The sequence below is a fragment of the Euprymna scolopes genome, chromosome 44 (genome assembly GCF_053919585.1).
Source record: "Euprymna scolopes isolate OS-2025 chromosome 44, ASM5391958v1, whole genome shotgun sequence".
Lineage (NCBI taxonomy): Eukaryota > Metazoa > Mollusca > Cephalopoda > Sepiida > Sepiolidae > Euprymna > Euprymna scolopes.
Window position 1 is genome coordinate 25,837,180 of NC_136525.1, and position 14,421 is coordinate 25,851,600.

Consider the following 14,421-nt stretch of genomic DNA (forward strand, 5'->3'; position numbering starts at 1 on the left):
TTCTGTTGATTTTGATTTTGGAACAAGTTTCAAGTAAAACTTGCTTATCGAATATACCTACATTTCCCAGTGAGCATTGATAAACCAGTCCACTTTCCCGAAGGAGGAGGTAATATCAAGAAGAATGATCTCCTAGATTTATGCTATGTCTCTCTCTGTTCTTTTCTTTCTCACATTGCAGAAAGGTCAATTAATGGAGAATTTAGCCACCAGCACTGAGAATTATAAATGAGGGGTAAAAGTTGACACGGTTGACCTCGTTCCCATTCACCAGGCGTCCAACAATACACCAATAAAGAGGACGTAATGCCTGGGGGTGGTCTGAAACTAAACAGAGTCATACTCCACTCTGATCTAAGCTAAAGGCCTACATCAGACCGGCAATAAACAAATTCCCCTCCCAAAAGAATATAAGAAGATGACCTAAGACCAAGCAAAATTGGTGTTTGCCCAGTAGATTTTTTTAACTAAGAAAATCCAATTTTATGATGAAGTGAGGATGGTGTCTGTCTGCCATCTTTAAAATTCATCACTAATTATAATTACCTTCTCCTTAAGAATCTCTCCAGAAATAGAGATAAAAATAAGTATCGTTATGCCTACGATCAATAGTAAATCGCTAAGAATAATAAAATTTATTTAAATAAAAACAAAACTACTTGATCAATTTACGTGATTTTTGGAATATGACATTTTCGTCTGTGACGGGTACGTACATTATAATGATTTTTGTACATTTTCTGATCCAAGTCAGCGACAAACCAATCCCCTTCCCTAGGAGGAGGTAATGCTTGGGAGGATTGTCTCCTAGGATCTAACAGGTTTACAATAAGACTGTTTTTCGTATTTCACGAGAAAACGAGATTTAACGAGACTTCCCTCCTACTTTCTCTAATTCCTCTTAGTCTTATCTCCTCTCTCTTCTCCCAACACCCTCTATTATTAACATAGTAACACTCGCTTTCCCTCTTTCTAACACTCCTCTTCCTCAGTTTTCACTCCTACTCTCTCTATCAGTCTATGAAATCGAACACAAATATTTCAGCTTCTCGTCTTGTTGCTGTCAACTCGAATTCCTTAATTTGACGCTTTATTTATATTGAAATTAACATATTTATATTTGATTTGTAAAATATATATTTATAGATTTCAGAGTTTTGGGGGAGAGTAATTACGCATCAGAACCAAAACATTTGTGAGCGACGATTGAAAAAAAATCAAAAAACAAACCAAAAATATTCTCAAATCGAAAAAAAGCAATTCATTCTAAAAAAAAAATTAAATTAAAAAATATCTACGTTTTCTTTTTAAAAATTATAAAAGAAAAGTTTGAAGAAAAATAGTAAAAAACAACTTACAGTATATTTAATTTTGAGTTAAAAACGATATATTTTTATTTACCTTTTTTTTTTTTACGAATTTTGTTATTAGTTTAAAACTAGTTTTTTTGTTTTTTTTTATAAAACTGTTTTTACTTTAAAAAGGGAAGTATCGACTGGAAATTTAATTATTTAACATCTCAAATACTAAAAAAGGAGATTCTTGTGGAGAAATATTAAATAAAATACAAAACAACTCCAAGCATGACTGAAATAAGACAGAGAATTCCTACAGAAACGGAAGAACCAAAAAAGGTAATTAATTTAATTCTTACACAAACACACACACACACACACACACACACACACACATATATATATTTCCATGTATTTTGTTTATTTTTTTTGAAATATACGACTCGTGTGTACGAGATTTGTGTGTTTTATTTGGTTTCATATTGCGTTTATTTACAAACTCCTTCCATCACATGACGTCAACAGCAACAATTAAGTATTAATACTGAACTTGAACTGATAAGTAGAAAAAACGTCTTTATTAACAACATAGATTATTGTAAATGAAATACAGTTGGGAAATTAGTTAACAATTTAATTTGGTATTATTTCGATTATTCAGACTCTTCTCTCGAGTGTCATTTTTAGGGTTTGTATTACTGTACACATAGATTCGAAAAAGTTGTCAAAAGACAAATATATAACAAATAAATGTTATCAAAAGCAAGATAAGTTACTTTTCTACCAAACTGGATATATTTTTTGTGTTTTTATTCAATGTAACATTTATTCAGCTCGAAAAACATACATTGTTTACCGATGTATTCGAAAATTCAAGATGGCGTCTCACACCCTCTTTAACACCGTAAGTTTGGAAAAAGGTGTTATAAATAAAAAACCATACAAAATACTATTAAAAACCCGCCGAATATATGTCAACCTATGTCACGGTAACATATATTGAGCGAGTTTTTAACAGTATTTTATCCGGTTTTTTATTTATAACATCTTTTCCCACACTTACCGTGTTAAAGAGAGAATCAGACGCCATCTTGAATACATCGGTAAACACTGTATGGTTTTCAATCTGAATAAACATGTTACATTGAATAAAAACGCGAAAAATATATCCAGTTTGGTAGAAAAGTAACTTATCTTGCCTATTTATAACATTTGTTATATATTTGTTTTTTTGACAACTTTTTCGAATCTATGTGTACAGTAATACAACCCCCATTTTCATAACGATGAAACCTCCGACCTTCTTCAGGTGTACCTTGTTGAAACTCGGAAATTTTTCTGTCGAACTCTGGAATCTGCATGAAATTTTGAATTAATCCTTGGTTATTTAATTCTCGGGGTTAGCATGGCTCTCGTTCCGTCAGTCATGGCTGACGGAATGAGAGCATGTTACCCTCACCCCAGGTTATATCGCGCGAAACGTTGTAAAAATTACACCTATGATGGATGAGACTAATAGTCTGAAGAAAACAAATAATCACTCCTCACCTGAGAGAGAGAGAGAGAGAGAGAGAGAGAGAGAGAGAGAAAATCAGAAACATAGTTAATTTACTCATCTGTAACGAATCGACATAAAAAATATGTAAACATTTTCAGTTGTCGAAAATATCAGTTCTGAGCAAAGTGTCTGACTCTGCCAAAGTGATCATTTTGGTTTAGCCACAAGAAGTTGTTATGGGAGATAAATCATGTAGTTAAAATTTTTTGTGGTACTGTTCTACTGTTTTAGTCGATTACGTATAGTTTTACGATCTTGCCATGGTTAGTGATAACAAAATTTGGTTAACTGTTCTTAGAAAAAGTTAGAATGGTCCCGAAATGAGTTATCATTTTATGTTTTTTTTTTTTTTTTTCAGAGTATTCACACGTAATCGCCTAAAAAATGAAATCTCATCTTGTGGTGGTCAGTGATTTAATGGTGTTAATTTACTATTTTATCATCATCAATAATAATGTAAAAACCAAATTTTTTAAAGAAAAATTAAAATCAATTTGACATTTTGCTTCTAAATTGTAATTCTATTCAGAAATTCTTGGAAATTTACTGTTTCTCGGAATCACTTTCGATTTCTTTTATAAGAAAAACAAACATGTCCGACTATTTTTGTATATTTCAACATTCGAAAAAGCGTTCAAATTGTCAGATGGCTAGAATTAAAGTTTATATAAGCAAAAAGCCTGTTATTATGGTTTAGTTGGATTTCTAAATCGAAAAAAAATTACGGTACTTTTTTTTACGGTGTTTACACTCGAGTTATTTATTTATTAATTAAATTTAAAAAGTGTAAAAAAAATAAAAAATAAAGGTACTAGTGCACTTATTGATCCGTGCTGAAATAATAACGTTATTAAGCCATTCTTAACATGGGGAGGGGAGCGGAGGAGGGTGTTTTGAACCTTACAATTGAATAAAAAAACATATCATAAAACTTTAATTAAACTTGGAAATACGATTTAAAAAAATAGCGCGGATCAGTAAGTGCATTAGCACCAAAATAAAAATCAAAATGAATGAATATTACAACTTATTTACTGTCTTTTTTTTTTTTTTTTTTTTTTTTTTACCGTGATTCATATTTCGATTATTGACTACATTTCGTTAACTACGACAATTAACTAGAATACTAACCAAATATTAATAATTAGTTCAGGTAAAAAAGTGGTGTTAGCAATGATACAAAAATATATAAAATTAAATGCGTTAATAAATATTTCTTTTCTATAATAGTATTTCCACTGATTAATACTGATAATAATAAACCTTAATACTTGACCTTATGTCTGTAAACTTTAACAATACTAATCAGAAGTTACTTTGGTATTTTTTTAGATTAGGTCCACCTCCACAATTTTCTTTTAAATGACAACTTTTATAGGTTTTCAACTATGCTGAATACAAAACTCGCAATGAAATTTTGCAGAAATAAGTAGTCATCGAGATATAAAAAGTTGTATTATGCATTGTATTCTTTGGCGGACATTTTTGTTACACGCGTAGATTTATTTATGGCGCGCACGCGCGTAACAAAGATGGCCATGACCACTAAAGAATACAATGCATAATACAACTTTTTATATCTCGATAACTACTTATTTCTGCAAAATTTCAATGCGATTTCCGTATTCAACATAGTCAAAAACCTTCAAAATCGTCATTTAAAAGAAAATTGTAAAGGTAGGTGGACCTAATCTAAAAATTTACCGAAACAAAACAAGAAAAACAATTAAAATTTAACAAAAAAAGCAATTAAAATTTAACAATGAAATTTAAACTGTAACAAACAAACACTATTTGTTTTACTGTCTCATATTTGCAATAGTTGTTGCTGATAAAAAAAAAAAAAAGAATTAACGAGGACAAAAACAAATCGAATTTTCATTCATTCGTAAATGTTATAATTTATTGGCAGTGAAATCGGCTTTAGGCACTATTTCCCAAACTACCTGTAAAATCATTCAACAAAAACAAATCGATTAAAATAACAAGTCTCAGCGTATCCGAGCGATGTTTACTTTTTAAAACAAACATGGATGACTTAAAATAAATTGAACTAACCGGAAATAAAAATTAGAGTTATCGCCCTTTGCTTCAATTATTAAATTAATTTTAAGTGGAAAAGTAAATAACCACTTTCATAAATTGTGAAACATTATTATATTTTTTGAGGAGGAGTGAGCTATTTATGATAACTTCCGCAGGTTTTAAGTTTGAATGTTGTTTTTAAAAGAGCATTTCAGTACTTGCAGAATCCGTCCTTAGTATTGACGAAGAATCCAGTCAGTTCTGGAAATAATCGAAGCAGTTTACGATTTGAAAGCCGAAATAAAAAAAAAGAAAATATAAAAAGTGTGCGAAAGGTTAGATTAAGATTAAAACAGAATTTAATTCTTTAGAAAAATAAATAAAATAAAATAAAAAATAAGGCTGAGGACCCCCCCCCCCCAAAGGTAGCTTTGGACATTTCAAGGATTGATTCATGCATGGCTTATCGTTAATACTCAGCAGTCAGCACTCACTCTGTAAATACTGAAATGATGTAGAAACCCATTCATCAGATAACCATTTTTTTACCTCATAAAAGTTTGAGAGAAAAAAAATGGTACATCTACGGAGTTTGAAGGAAACTTGTGATTTTTTTAAAACTCTTTGAGTTTAATTCAGCAAAAGTTCGATTCGGTGCTAATTGTTTAGAAGCACTGGAAAAATATTAACAAAAAAATAATAAGTAGAAAAACGAAACCGAAAGCTACTTTCATTTTCCACTTAAAATCAATTGGATCTAATCTACCTACTCTTCATTTGTGTCTTTTTAGCTTTTAGGTCTCTTTTAAAATCTGAAAAGTTATCCTATAAAAATGTGGAGACTGTCGTCGTAATGAGTGTGAAAATGACTTGCCTTAAAACGCCCATATATCTTGTAGGGTTCAACTGCTGAATAATAGACCAAAATAAAGTGGCTGTGCCCAGTTGATTTTATCTCCAATGATCACACAAACTGATACGAATTCTTGGTGATTGTATGCAACTTAGACGATCTTAGGATGCATGTAAGCAAACCATTTTAAGAATGGGAGAGTTCACAAGAAGGTGAGCTGTGCACTGTGCAGACATGCTACATTGAGGCATGACGTTTGAAGCTGGAAGAATACACTCTAGTTAAAAGATGGTGTGAATTATGGTGTCAGTGAAAAGGGTTGCCGTCGATTTATTTTGAATACAAAAAACTATAAATAATATATTTCCTAATTTTTTTTGGGGTGTGTCTTTCCTGCACAGGTGATCATCATTTTGTGTATTGTGTTATCGTGGATAAAACACGTGCACACCATAAGAAAAAGGAAATGGGAAAATGGTTGTCGTTCTACCATTCTGGAAAGTACCTCACTCCTGACGGAATCTTCTATCTGCAAGATACTTCCAAAAATGGACTACTGCTGTCATATCTTGGAACGTATCATTCAGTGTACAAAATTGACTTTGTAATCTAGTGGCGGATGATCTCTTCTTGCCTCTACAGCCTCTGTGGCACAGAAGATATGTTGCTAGCCTCTCTACTGAATTCCTGATCCTCCCATAAGATATTCACAACAAAAACATGCCTTGCTACCATCACAGCAAAGAGCTTTATTTTCTCCCTCTCTCTATCAAAAAAAACAAACAAACAAATGAAACCTATGAATAAAGATTTTTTTCAGAGAACATCCATCCCATCTGTGGAACAAGATAGAATGACAGCATAATCACCTTCAAGTTTAATGTAAACAAACACTTAGTGATAATCAATTCCTCTCAAGTAATCTTCTACCCACCCAACTCAGTGTTTCCAGCTCTTTCATAGTGGCAATCTCTTTAACCCTTATCCTTGAGTGGCTCCCAGGCCTTGATAAGTGGTGACCCATTACTAGTGTTGGGACGAGGAATCAGAAATCGGAAAAATCAGAAAATTTGGGGGTATTGGAATCAGAAAAATTGGTGCCTATTTATCAATGCCAAAACGATTCTTTTAATTGTCTTTTTTACTTGATTTTGTTTAAAGCAAAATCTTCCATTGCTGGTAATAATGATAAAATAATAAATATTTATTGATTTTAAATTACCAGTAAAACTAAAATCGACTGATCATCCCCCACAAGTGTATTTTGACGTTTAGGAAAATATTTGCATATTTAACATGTGTTTTTACAAAAATCTGGGAAAATAACAATCTTATAGTTAAATGATTAGAGATTTATAAAGAATCGGAATCGGGGAAAACTATTGGAATCGTCCCATCACTAATATATACACACATTAATTCTTAGATCAACCGTTTTGTTGTTGTAGATAAACGTAAAAGGCCTTTTACATTTGTTTTGACAAACTCTTAAAGGAATTCTGAAATGTGTAAGAATGGTACATGGTATGATATAGAAAGGAAAGAACAGCAGACATCAGTATTGAAAAAGAATACATTATAAAACAGTAATAAAGAACGCATGGTGTCAGGGTTTGAGACAGAACTATGCATAATCAATGAATAAGTAATAAGTTATTTTGTCTTGATTGTTCTGAGAGTCTATACAACTGCTATCGGAAAACCAAACCATGAGGCAAAGTCTGTTAGGGTTTTGGAAGGCATTCTCTTAAAAGAAGCTGAATGAACTATTTGTCCGCATTAAAGGATATGCTAGAGACTAATATCTATTACTAAATTCCATACTTGGGTGGAATGGAATTATAAACTTTTACATTAGGAGAGTGTGCTTTCTAATGTTGGTCCAGAATAAATCTAAGGGAGATAACTTTCATACAAATATACAAGTGATGATTTAGTATAATTGTATACAATACTTTAATTTGTTTTGGTGGGTAAGGGAAAAGTATCTCCATTTTAACAGCTGGAATAAGTATTTTCAGAAAAATAAGTGAAGCGAAATATGTCTTTGTGCCAATAAGATAATCTAAACAAAAAAATAAACAATATACTAGTTCAACTTATCAGTCTGCCAGGAATTTCTATTTAAGTTTGACTTAAAAAAATCTGACAATATAACTTTATATATTATATATGTCACTTTTCTTGTTTGTGTTCCAAAGATTTTTATAAATAACCATTTCTTTCTAATATTCTAATTCATATCTTGTTAATTCAAGAAGATAAGAATAACAAACAAAAATAATATATTAAAATCTTCTCTCAGAATTAAAAAGAAATAATGAAACAAAAATCCTCATCAAATGTTTACAAGATAAAGTGAGCAGGATTTATTTGAATATTCAAATAAGAAACTAGCTGTCCCAACCCAACATTTCCTGAAGTGTATTTGTTTGCAATTTGTTTTGTTTTTCTATTTCTTTTCTTTGGTTTTTCAAAAATATATTGTTTCAATAAGTAACTCTGTATGGACGAATACAGACTTATTCCCCTTTTTTAAAGATAGCTGCCATTTGAAAATATGTAACATGCTTATGAATTTAATATTCTGTAAAAACATCCTATTTCAAAAAGAGAAATAGCTCAACTCGTTCAGAGTGAATGCAGCACCAGAAGGAGGAATTCCAACCTGAACAAAGTATTTTCTTGAAAAGATTAAATTGAATTACATTTTATTCTTAACAACATACTACAACAATTCACAAGAAAATCTGACATATCAGAATCAATTTTTTTTCAGCTTATATTCACGTTAAACTAGGTACATTGCCACAGAGACATAAGGGACTACTGTTAATTAGGGACCAGATTTACAGGATCATTCTAAGTGGGGAGTTGTGCAGCAAGATGTTCATATTGGATTTAAATTTTAAATTTAGATTTTAAATTTCTGCATGTTCGTAATGTCTGGGAAACAAGGAGCAAGAACGGAATTCCACAGGCAAGCAGTTTGAGAAAAGAAGCTATTGAAGCTATTAGAGTAGAAGTCCTACTCTAATAGCTTCTTTTCTCAAACTGCTTGCCTGTGGAATTCCGTTCTTGCTCCCTGTTTCCCAGACATTACCAACATACAGAAAAACACTTTCTGGCATCTTGGAACCTCTTCCATGAATGGGGTAAGATTTTGCTGATTTTTGGGTTGGCCAGAAGTATTTGCATTAAGGGCAAGGTGTACAAGTTCAACAAGTTTGATTTTGTAGAATGGAAAGCTATCGATGATGAAGAAATGATAAGGAAATTGACTTAACTTTATTTATTAGATAAATATTTGAACCTACAACATTCCAGAGAAACACATTTAAATAAGCTAGAAAAAGGACAGCTTTAAATGTTAAACTTAGGTTGCAACTTGGCATAGTAGTGCTTGTTGGTAATTACTATTCGTCATAAGCTAATCATACATGTGCTGTAAGTCGAGCTGATTTGTTTAATACCAGCTTATGTGTTTAACGGTTTCTATTCCAATCTGCTGACACCCTCTCCCTCACACCTCATTAATAGTGTCAATGGAAGGAAATCCATTGAGCTATTAAGAGCCAAATAAAGGCCAAATAAAGGCCATTCTTTAGATGATGTGTTGTAAGAAGGCAACACAGTATATTAGATATCAAAAGAACAATCTTTTTGTCTCCCCTAAGGAATGGTTGTTAAGAAGAGATGCTCTGTGATATTCAAGAACATGTCTTCTTTTATTCAGATTACTTATTCATTTTTGTTCTATTAATCTAAACTATTTAATAAGAGATTCAATGCATGCTTACATACATACAGACAGACAGACAGACAGACAGACAAAGATTGATTCAAGTCTTGCGAAAGTGTCGAAAGAAATTGCTTGGCCATAAGAAACATAGCATCGCTCATTCTGCCAGCCTTTAAATCTATCCCTGATATTTATTACCAATGGAAATTTGGTATTTGTCTGAGGCTGAAACTATACAATTACTTCTATATCTGAAATCCAAAATGTTGGTTTTGCTGTCGGTCAGGCAATTACATTAAAGTTTGAGTAATGACCACATGGTTGTAGTGATCGTATAATATCCATGATACACAATAGCTATTTGACCATGATTAGTGTCTATGCTCTAATTTTGAATTCCAATGCAAATGAAAACTCTGCCCCCAAATCAACAGAATCTATATCATTTCTGAAATGGCCTTTTCCTTGTTGATTGCTGTATGTTGCTGGTTCTGTGCAGTTCTAGGAGGTTCACCCTCCCAGGAGAAGTTAGTTTTAGGTTAATCGCTTGAGTCACCACTATCAGGAATGCCAACAGCAGTTATGGCTTTTGCAGATGTGTATTGAATGTGATTAAATGCCTTAAAAATGGGTACAAACCTGATTCTGTGCACCATGTAGTGTCCGGTGGCAGACAAAAAAAAAAAAAAAAAAAAGGAAATGACTATTACTCCTAATTATATGCTGGCGATCTCATGAAATAACAAGGTTTCTTGTCACCTTATATACAATGAGATGTTGGTTTGAATACAAAAGCGTTTTTTCTTTTTTTTTTTTTTTTTTCAGAAACTGAGCAAATTTAGAGTAGCGAACTTTGGCAATAATGTGTTAAATTTTTTGGAGTTAGAGTTTGGCAAATTTAATCCTAAAATTGTTAGTTGAAAGTACAGAATAGTGAACAATCCATTTGGGAAAGTGCAGAATAGTTAACAGTTGATTATTTAACCACACTAAGTTTGATTTTATGTTTAGAAACACTCTTTCAGTAGAAGCAAAAGTACAAAACAACTTAGTTGCACCGTTTAATTAACTACATGCTAATGAGAAAGAAAGATACTTGGTCACGTTGTACGTGTTATTCATAGTATCAATTGTTAGATATATCACTGCTTTTGTGTGATCTAAATTTCAATTTTTTTATAAGGTCAGTTGTGCAGAACATGTTGGTCCTCCCAAAGAAACTAAATATTGGTCTTAAAAATTAAACAGTAAGGGATCAATTTGGGTTTAAGGACCCCACCAGATGTGAAAAACAAAAGGAACAGCTTTACACCAGTTGACCTTGACTTTCACATACATACGTGTTATCTGTAAACAAACATAAAAAAAAGGTGATTTTTTTTTTTTTTTTAAATGTTTGTTTTTTTTAATGTTGAGTGCCCCCCCCTTTTTTTAACCTGATCTTTTCTGTCCTCGGTCAGTGAAAGAGAAATTCCCTCACCCTTTATTCTTAAAATAAAACTTTCCTTATTTTAACAATCGATATCATGATGGAAAAACATACAACCCGGATTTTGTCTTATTTAAAGATTAAAATGCCTACCAAAAAATAATTATTAAAATGTAAAATAATTATTCCTTGTTTGTTTATTAAAACCCTGATTTATTGAAATAAGTTTACACAGTGTATTGAGAACATCACTTGTGAAGAGACATGGGAAGCCATGAAAACAGAATAATACATAATAAGATGTAAAGGAGAACTTTAATAGAATATTCAAATATCTATCTCATGTAGAGTTAGCCTCAGCAAGGGGGCCCTTGATTTCTGAGAACTTTAACCGAAGTAAAATGAAACAAAAAACTGCTGATGTATGTATTTTTCAAATGAAAACACTAAGATTGGTTAGATAAGAGTGATAAAAAAAAAAAAAAATAGGTCTTGCTTGATAAAAAGACTCTTTTTTTTTTTTTTTGTTGAACGGCAATAAACAAGCCCATGACATTAGAGATTTTCACAAATTAAAAACAAAGGTATAGCGTTATCTAAGGATCATTTAAAATTCCTGGTTATACAAATAATACAAAACCTCTATCCAGGCTGCTAAAGGAGGTGTATGGTCTAAATCCCAACACAATCCTCTAACTGTATAAAAGCCAAATATGTCTTAAGACGGAGTACTGTTGCCACATCTTAGGAGGAGCTGCTTAGAACACCCTTTTCTGCCTTGACAGGATATAAAACCGACTTCGAAATTTTATGGACAATGTCCTTTTCTCCTCCTTGCTAACTCTTTCTCACAAAAGATATTTTGCGAATCTGTCTCTTTATCATTTTCATAACAGGTGCTTGAATGAGCATTATGTATGATCTTCACCTCCCTCCCCCCCTTAAAACATTCATGGCAAACACTCACCTAGCTATAACTGTTATGTACAATTTCTCTTACTGGCTCTGCCAAAAACTAAACTAAAATTCCAAGAGCAAAGCTTTTTTTTAAAAGTGCTCGTCTGTGGAATACAATACCACAGAGCTGCTTTTGAGCTGACTATAACATGGTTATTTTCAAGTCCAATGTGGACAAGTTCTTATTGAGCCCTGCTCTGCTGCTTATTAACTCTTATCTTTGAGTTCCGGGACTTGATAAGCGGTGACTCTATAGTAAAAAAAGCAAATAAAACGGAACCAGTCTGCTCTGATGATGGTAAGAAATTGTTGAGGAATCCAATGGATATTCTCTCTAGATGGCAAGATCACTTTGGACTTTTGAATAAACAATTTCTGGTTGATAATCAGTTCATTGCATCTAGACCATTGCAACCAATGGAAACATGAAATGATTAAAGATAAAAGTGCAGAAAGCCATATATAGCTTGAATAGTGGAAAATAACCTTCTATTAATGAAAAAGTGGTGACAAGTTTCCCCCAAATCTTTGTAATCTTATGCAGCATTTCTGGAATGTTGAATACATAACATGGAATTGGAAACAAGCATTGTTATATTTTTATCCATGAGCAATCAAGAAACCAAATAACCTCCTTTATGTATATGCGTGCAGAGTGGTTATGCAGGGTCCTTTTTATTGTTGCTTCTTTTGTGTCATTTCATGATAGTTGTTTTATGTCGAGATATTTAAAGGAACAGGAAACTATGCCATAGGAGGCGAAAGGAAGCTAGCTAAAAGGGATTGGGAATAGGCACTGGAAACCTCTGTCACTGAATGAGTCTAAAGGAAACCTCTATGAAAAATGGGCCCTGCAAAGGGGGATAAATGCTAAGGTATCTATTTAACATTAGATAAAACAATATTAAAAAAATAAAAAAAAACCTTCAATCCTCAAATGGAGGAATATTTTAACATATATTTAAGTTTTTGCTGGGTTATTTGCCATATTCATTTATATTGCATTCTTATACCTTAAAATGTTGAAAAGTTCTCAAATTTATTTGGTATAAATCTTGGAATATCTGAAAAATATCCTGAAAAGTCCTTGAATTTCGATTTCAAATTTGGATGACAACAAATGTTTATTTATCAGAATAGTTTTTTTCTTGGATCTCAAACAAGAGAATGCCATTTTTGTAGAATTTGTTTTTGGGGTCCTGGGCATGACCTTAAAAATAATCCACTGATGAGGGCCTGACTGGGGTCTGTGGGGATATGGAGTTTCCCCTTAATTACTTTTGCTCCCAGGCCCACTTTGACCTGGAATGGTAGTATCTAATAGGGCATCTGGTGCTACCAAATCAGGCTGTCTGAAGATACTGGCTTCCTGCACAATGCACTGAATATTGTTTTTTTTTCTTTTCCCTTTGTAAAACTCAATTATGTTCTGCAAAGTCAAAAACAATTTTCTTCTACAAAGCAATTAAACCAAACATCATGAATAATTATTTGAAAATATCAAAACATTGTTTTACAAAATTACTGGATTCAACATTAAATAACCTGAAAAACGTTGATATACTGTAAAACAAAAGCAACTAACCAACATTTATCTTTGGCCTCAAAATATATCTGTTTTCAATATTACTTCTTCATTGTAGCTAAATTGCTTACCCTGAAGCATTCTTTTGAGATCTTCAAACAGGCGCAGGAATGCAACATTGTGGTGATGGCACAGAGGTTAGAGCTTTGTTGATACTGCAGGATTTATTAGATTTAAAATTCTCTTTTGGATTCTGTTTAAAAGGCCGAAACTAATGGTGGATGCACCAGCTCAGATGTGGTAACGATACTCTATGGTGACTTTGTAGATACACAGGATACTCTCAGGTGTGAGTAATTTTCTTTAATGGTAAAAGCAACCCACCTTCTTTGCAGCAGCCTTTGCAATGTCCTTAATATATTTGTTCCAATTCATGTTGATTGTGAATGTTAAGCTGGTAAAAGCTGAGCTGTCTGGTAGAGTGCCATTAGTCATTGCTATTAGTGGTTAAGAAGGCTTTTTTGTAATTGTTATAAGAAAGAAGCTTAGTCTTAGTAGCATTGAATATTACTACTCATGACCACATTCCACTTCAAACTCAAGATCGTTTTCAAAGCTTTTTGCCGTTGCCTGAGATATATATAGATTAGAGCTCAGTCAAGCACTTGGCATGAAAATAATGATTGAATAGAAAAAAGATAGCAAACTTTCTCTTGTAACAAAGAGTCTGTGATTGGATGAATAAGATCATGTGACATTAGTTCTCTGTAATATCACATGATCCTATTCATCCAATCACAAACTCTTTTCACCACCCTTTCATCACAAATCTTACAAAACGAATACGTTGGAAATCATTTGTTTAATGTCATAAAGATAAAGAATGGTTGTATTGAAATCATTACAATAGAAAACAAAAAATTGCATTTGATTTAATCTGCAAAAAACTCAATCAGAAAACTGAGGAAACAATTTTGATTGTAGGTCAACCCTTTTGCAAATAATGACATCAGCCTTTACATCTTGGCAGGCAATTG

At 32.3% G+C, this 14,421-nt stretch overlaps 1 protein-coding gene across 2 annotated transcripts in view; it reads left to right on the top strand.

Moving 5' to 3' along the window:
• The first annotated feature begins 1,014 nt into the window (after positions 1-1,014).
• Positions 1,015-14,421, top strand: part of LOC145268744 (phosphatidate cytidylyltransferase 2-like) — a 376,852-nt gene continuing 363,445 nt past the window's right edge. The window contains exon 1 of one of the 2 annotated variants that reach the window (XM_080124335.1): positions 1,015-1,634. In XM_080124335.1, the coding sequence (XP_079980461.1) occupies positions 1,584-1,634 (51 nt within the window). In that variant the 5' untranslated portion in view covers positions 1,015-1,583. The remainder of the gene's footprint in view (positions 1,635-14,421) is intronic. The other variant, XM_080124337.1, reaches the window with a different exon arrangement.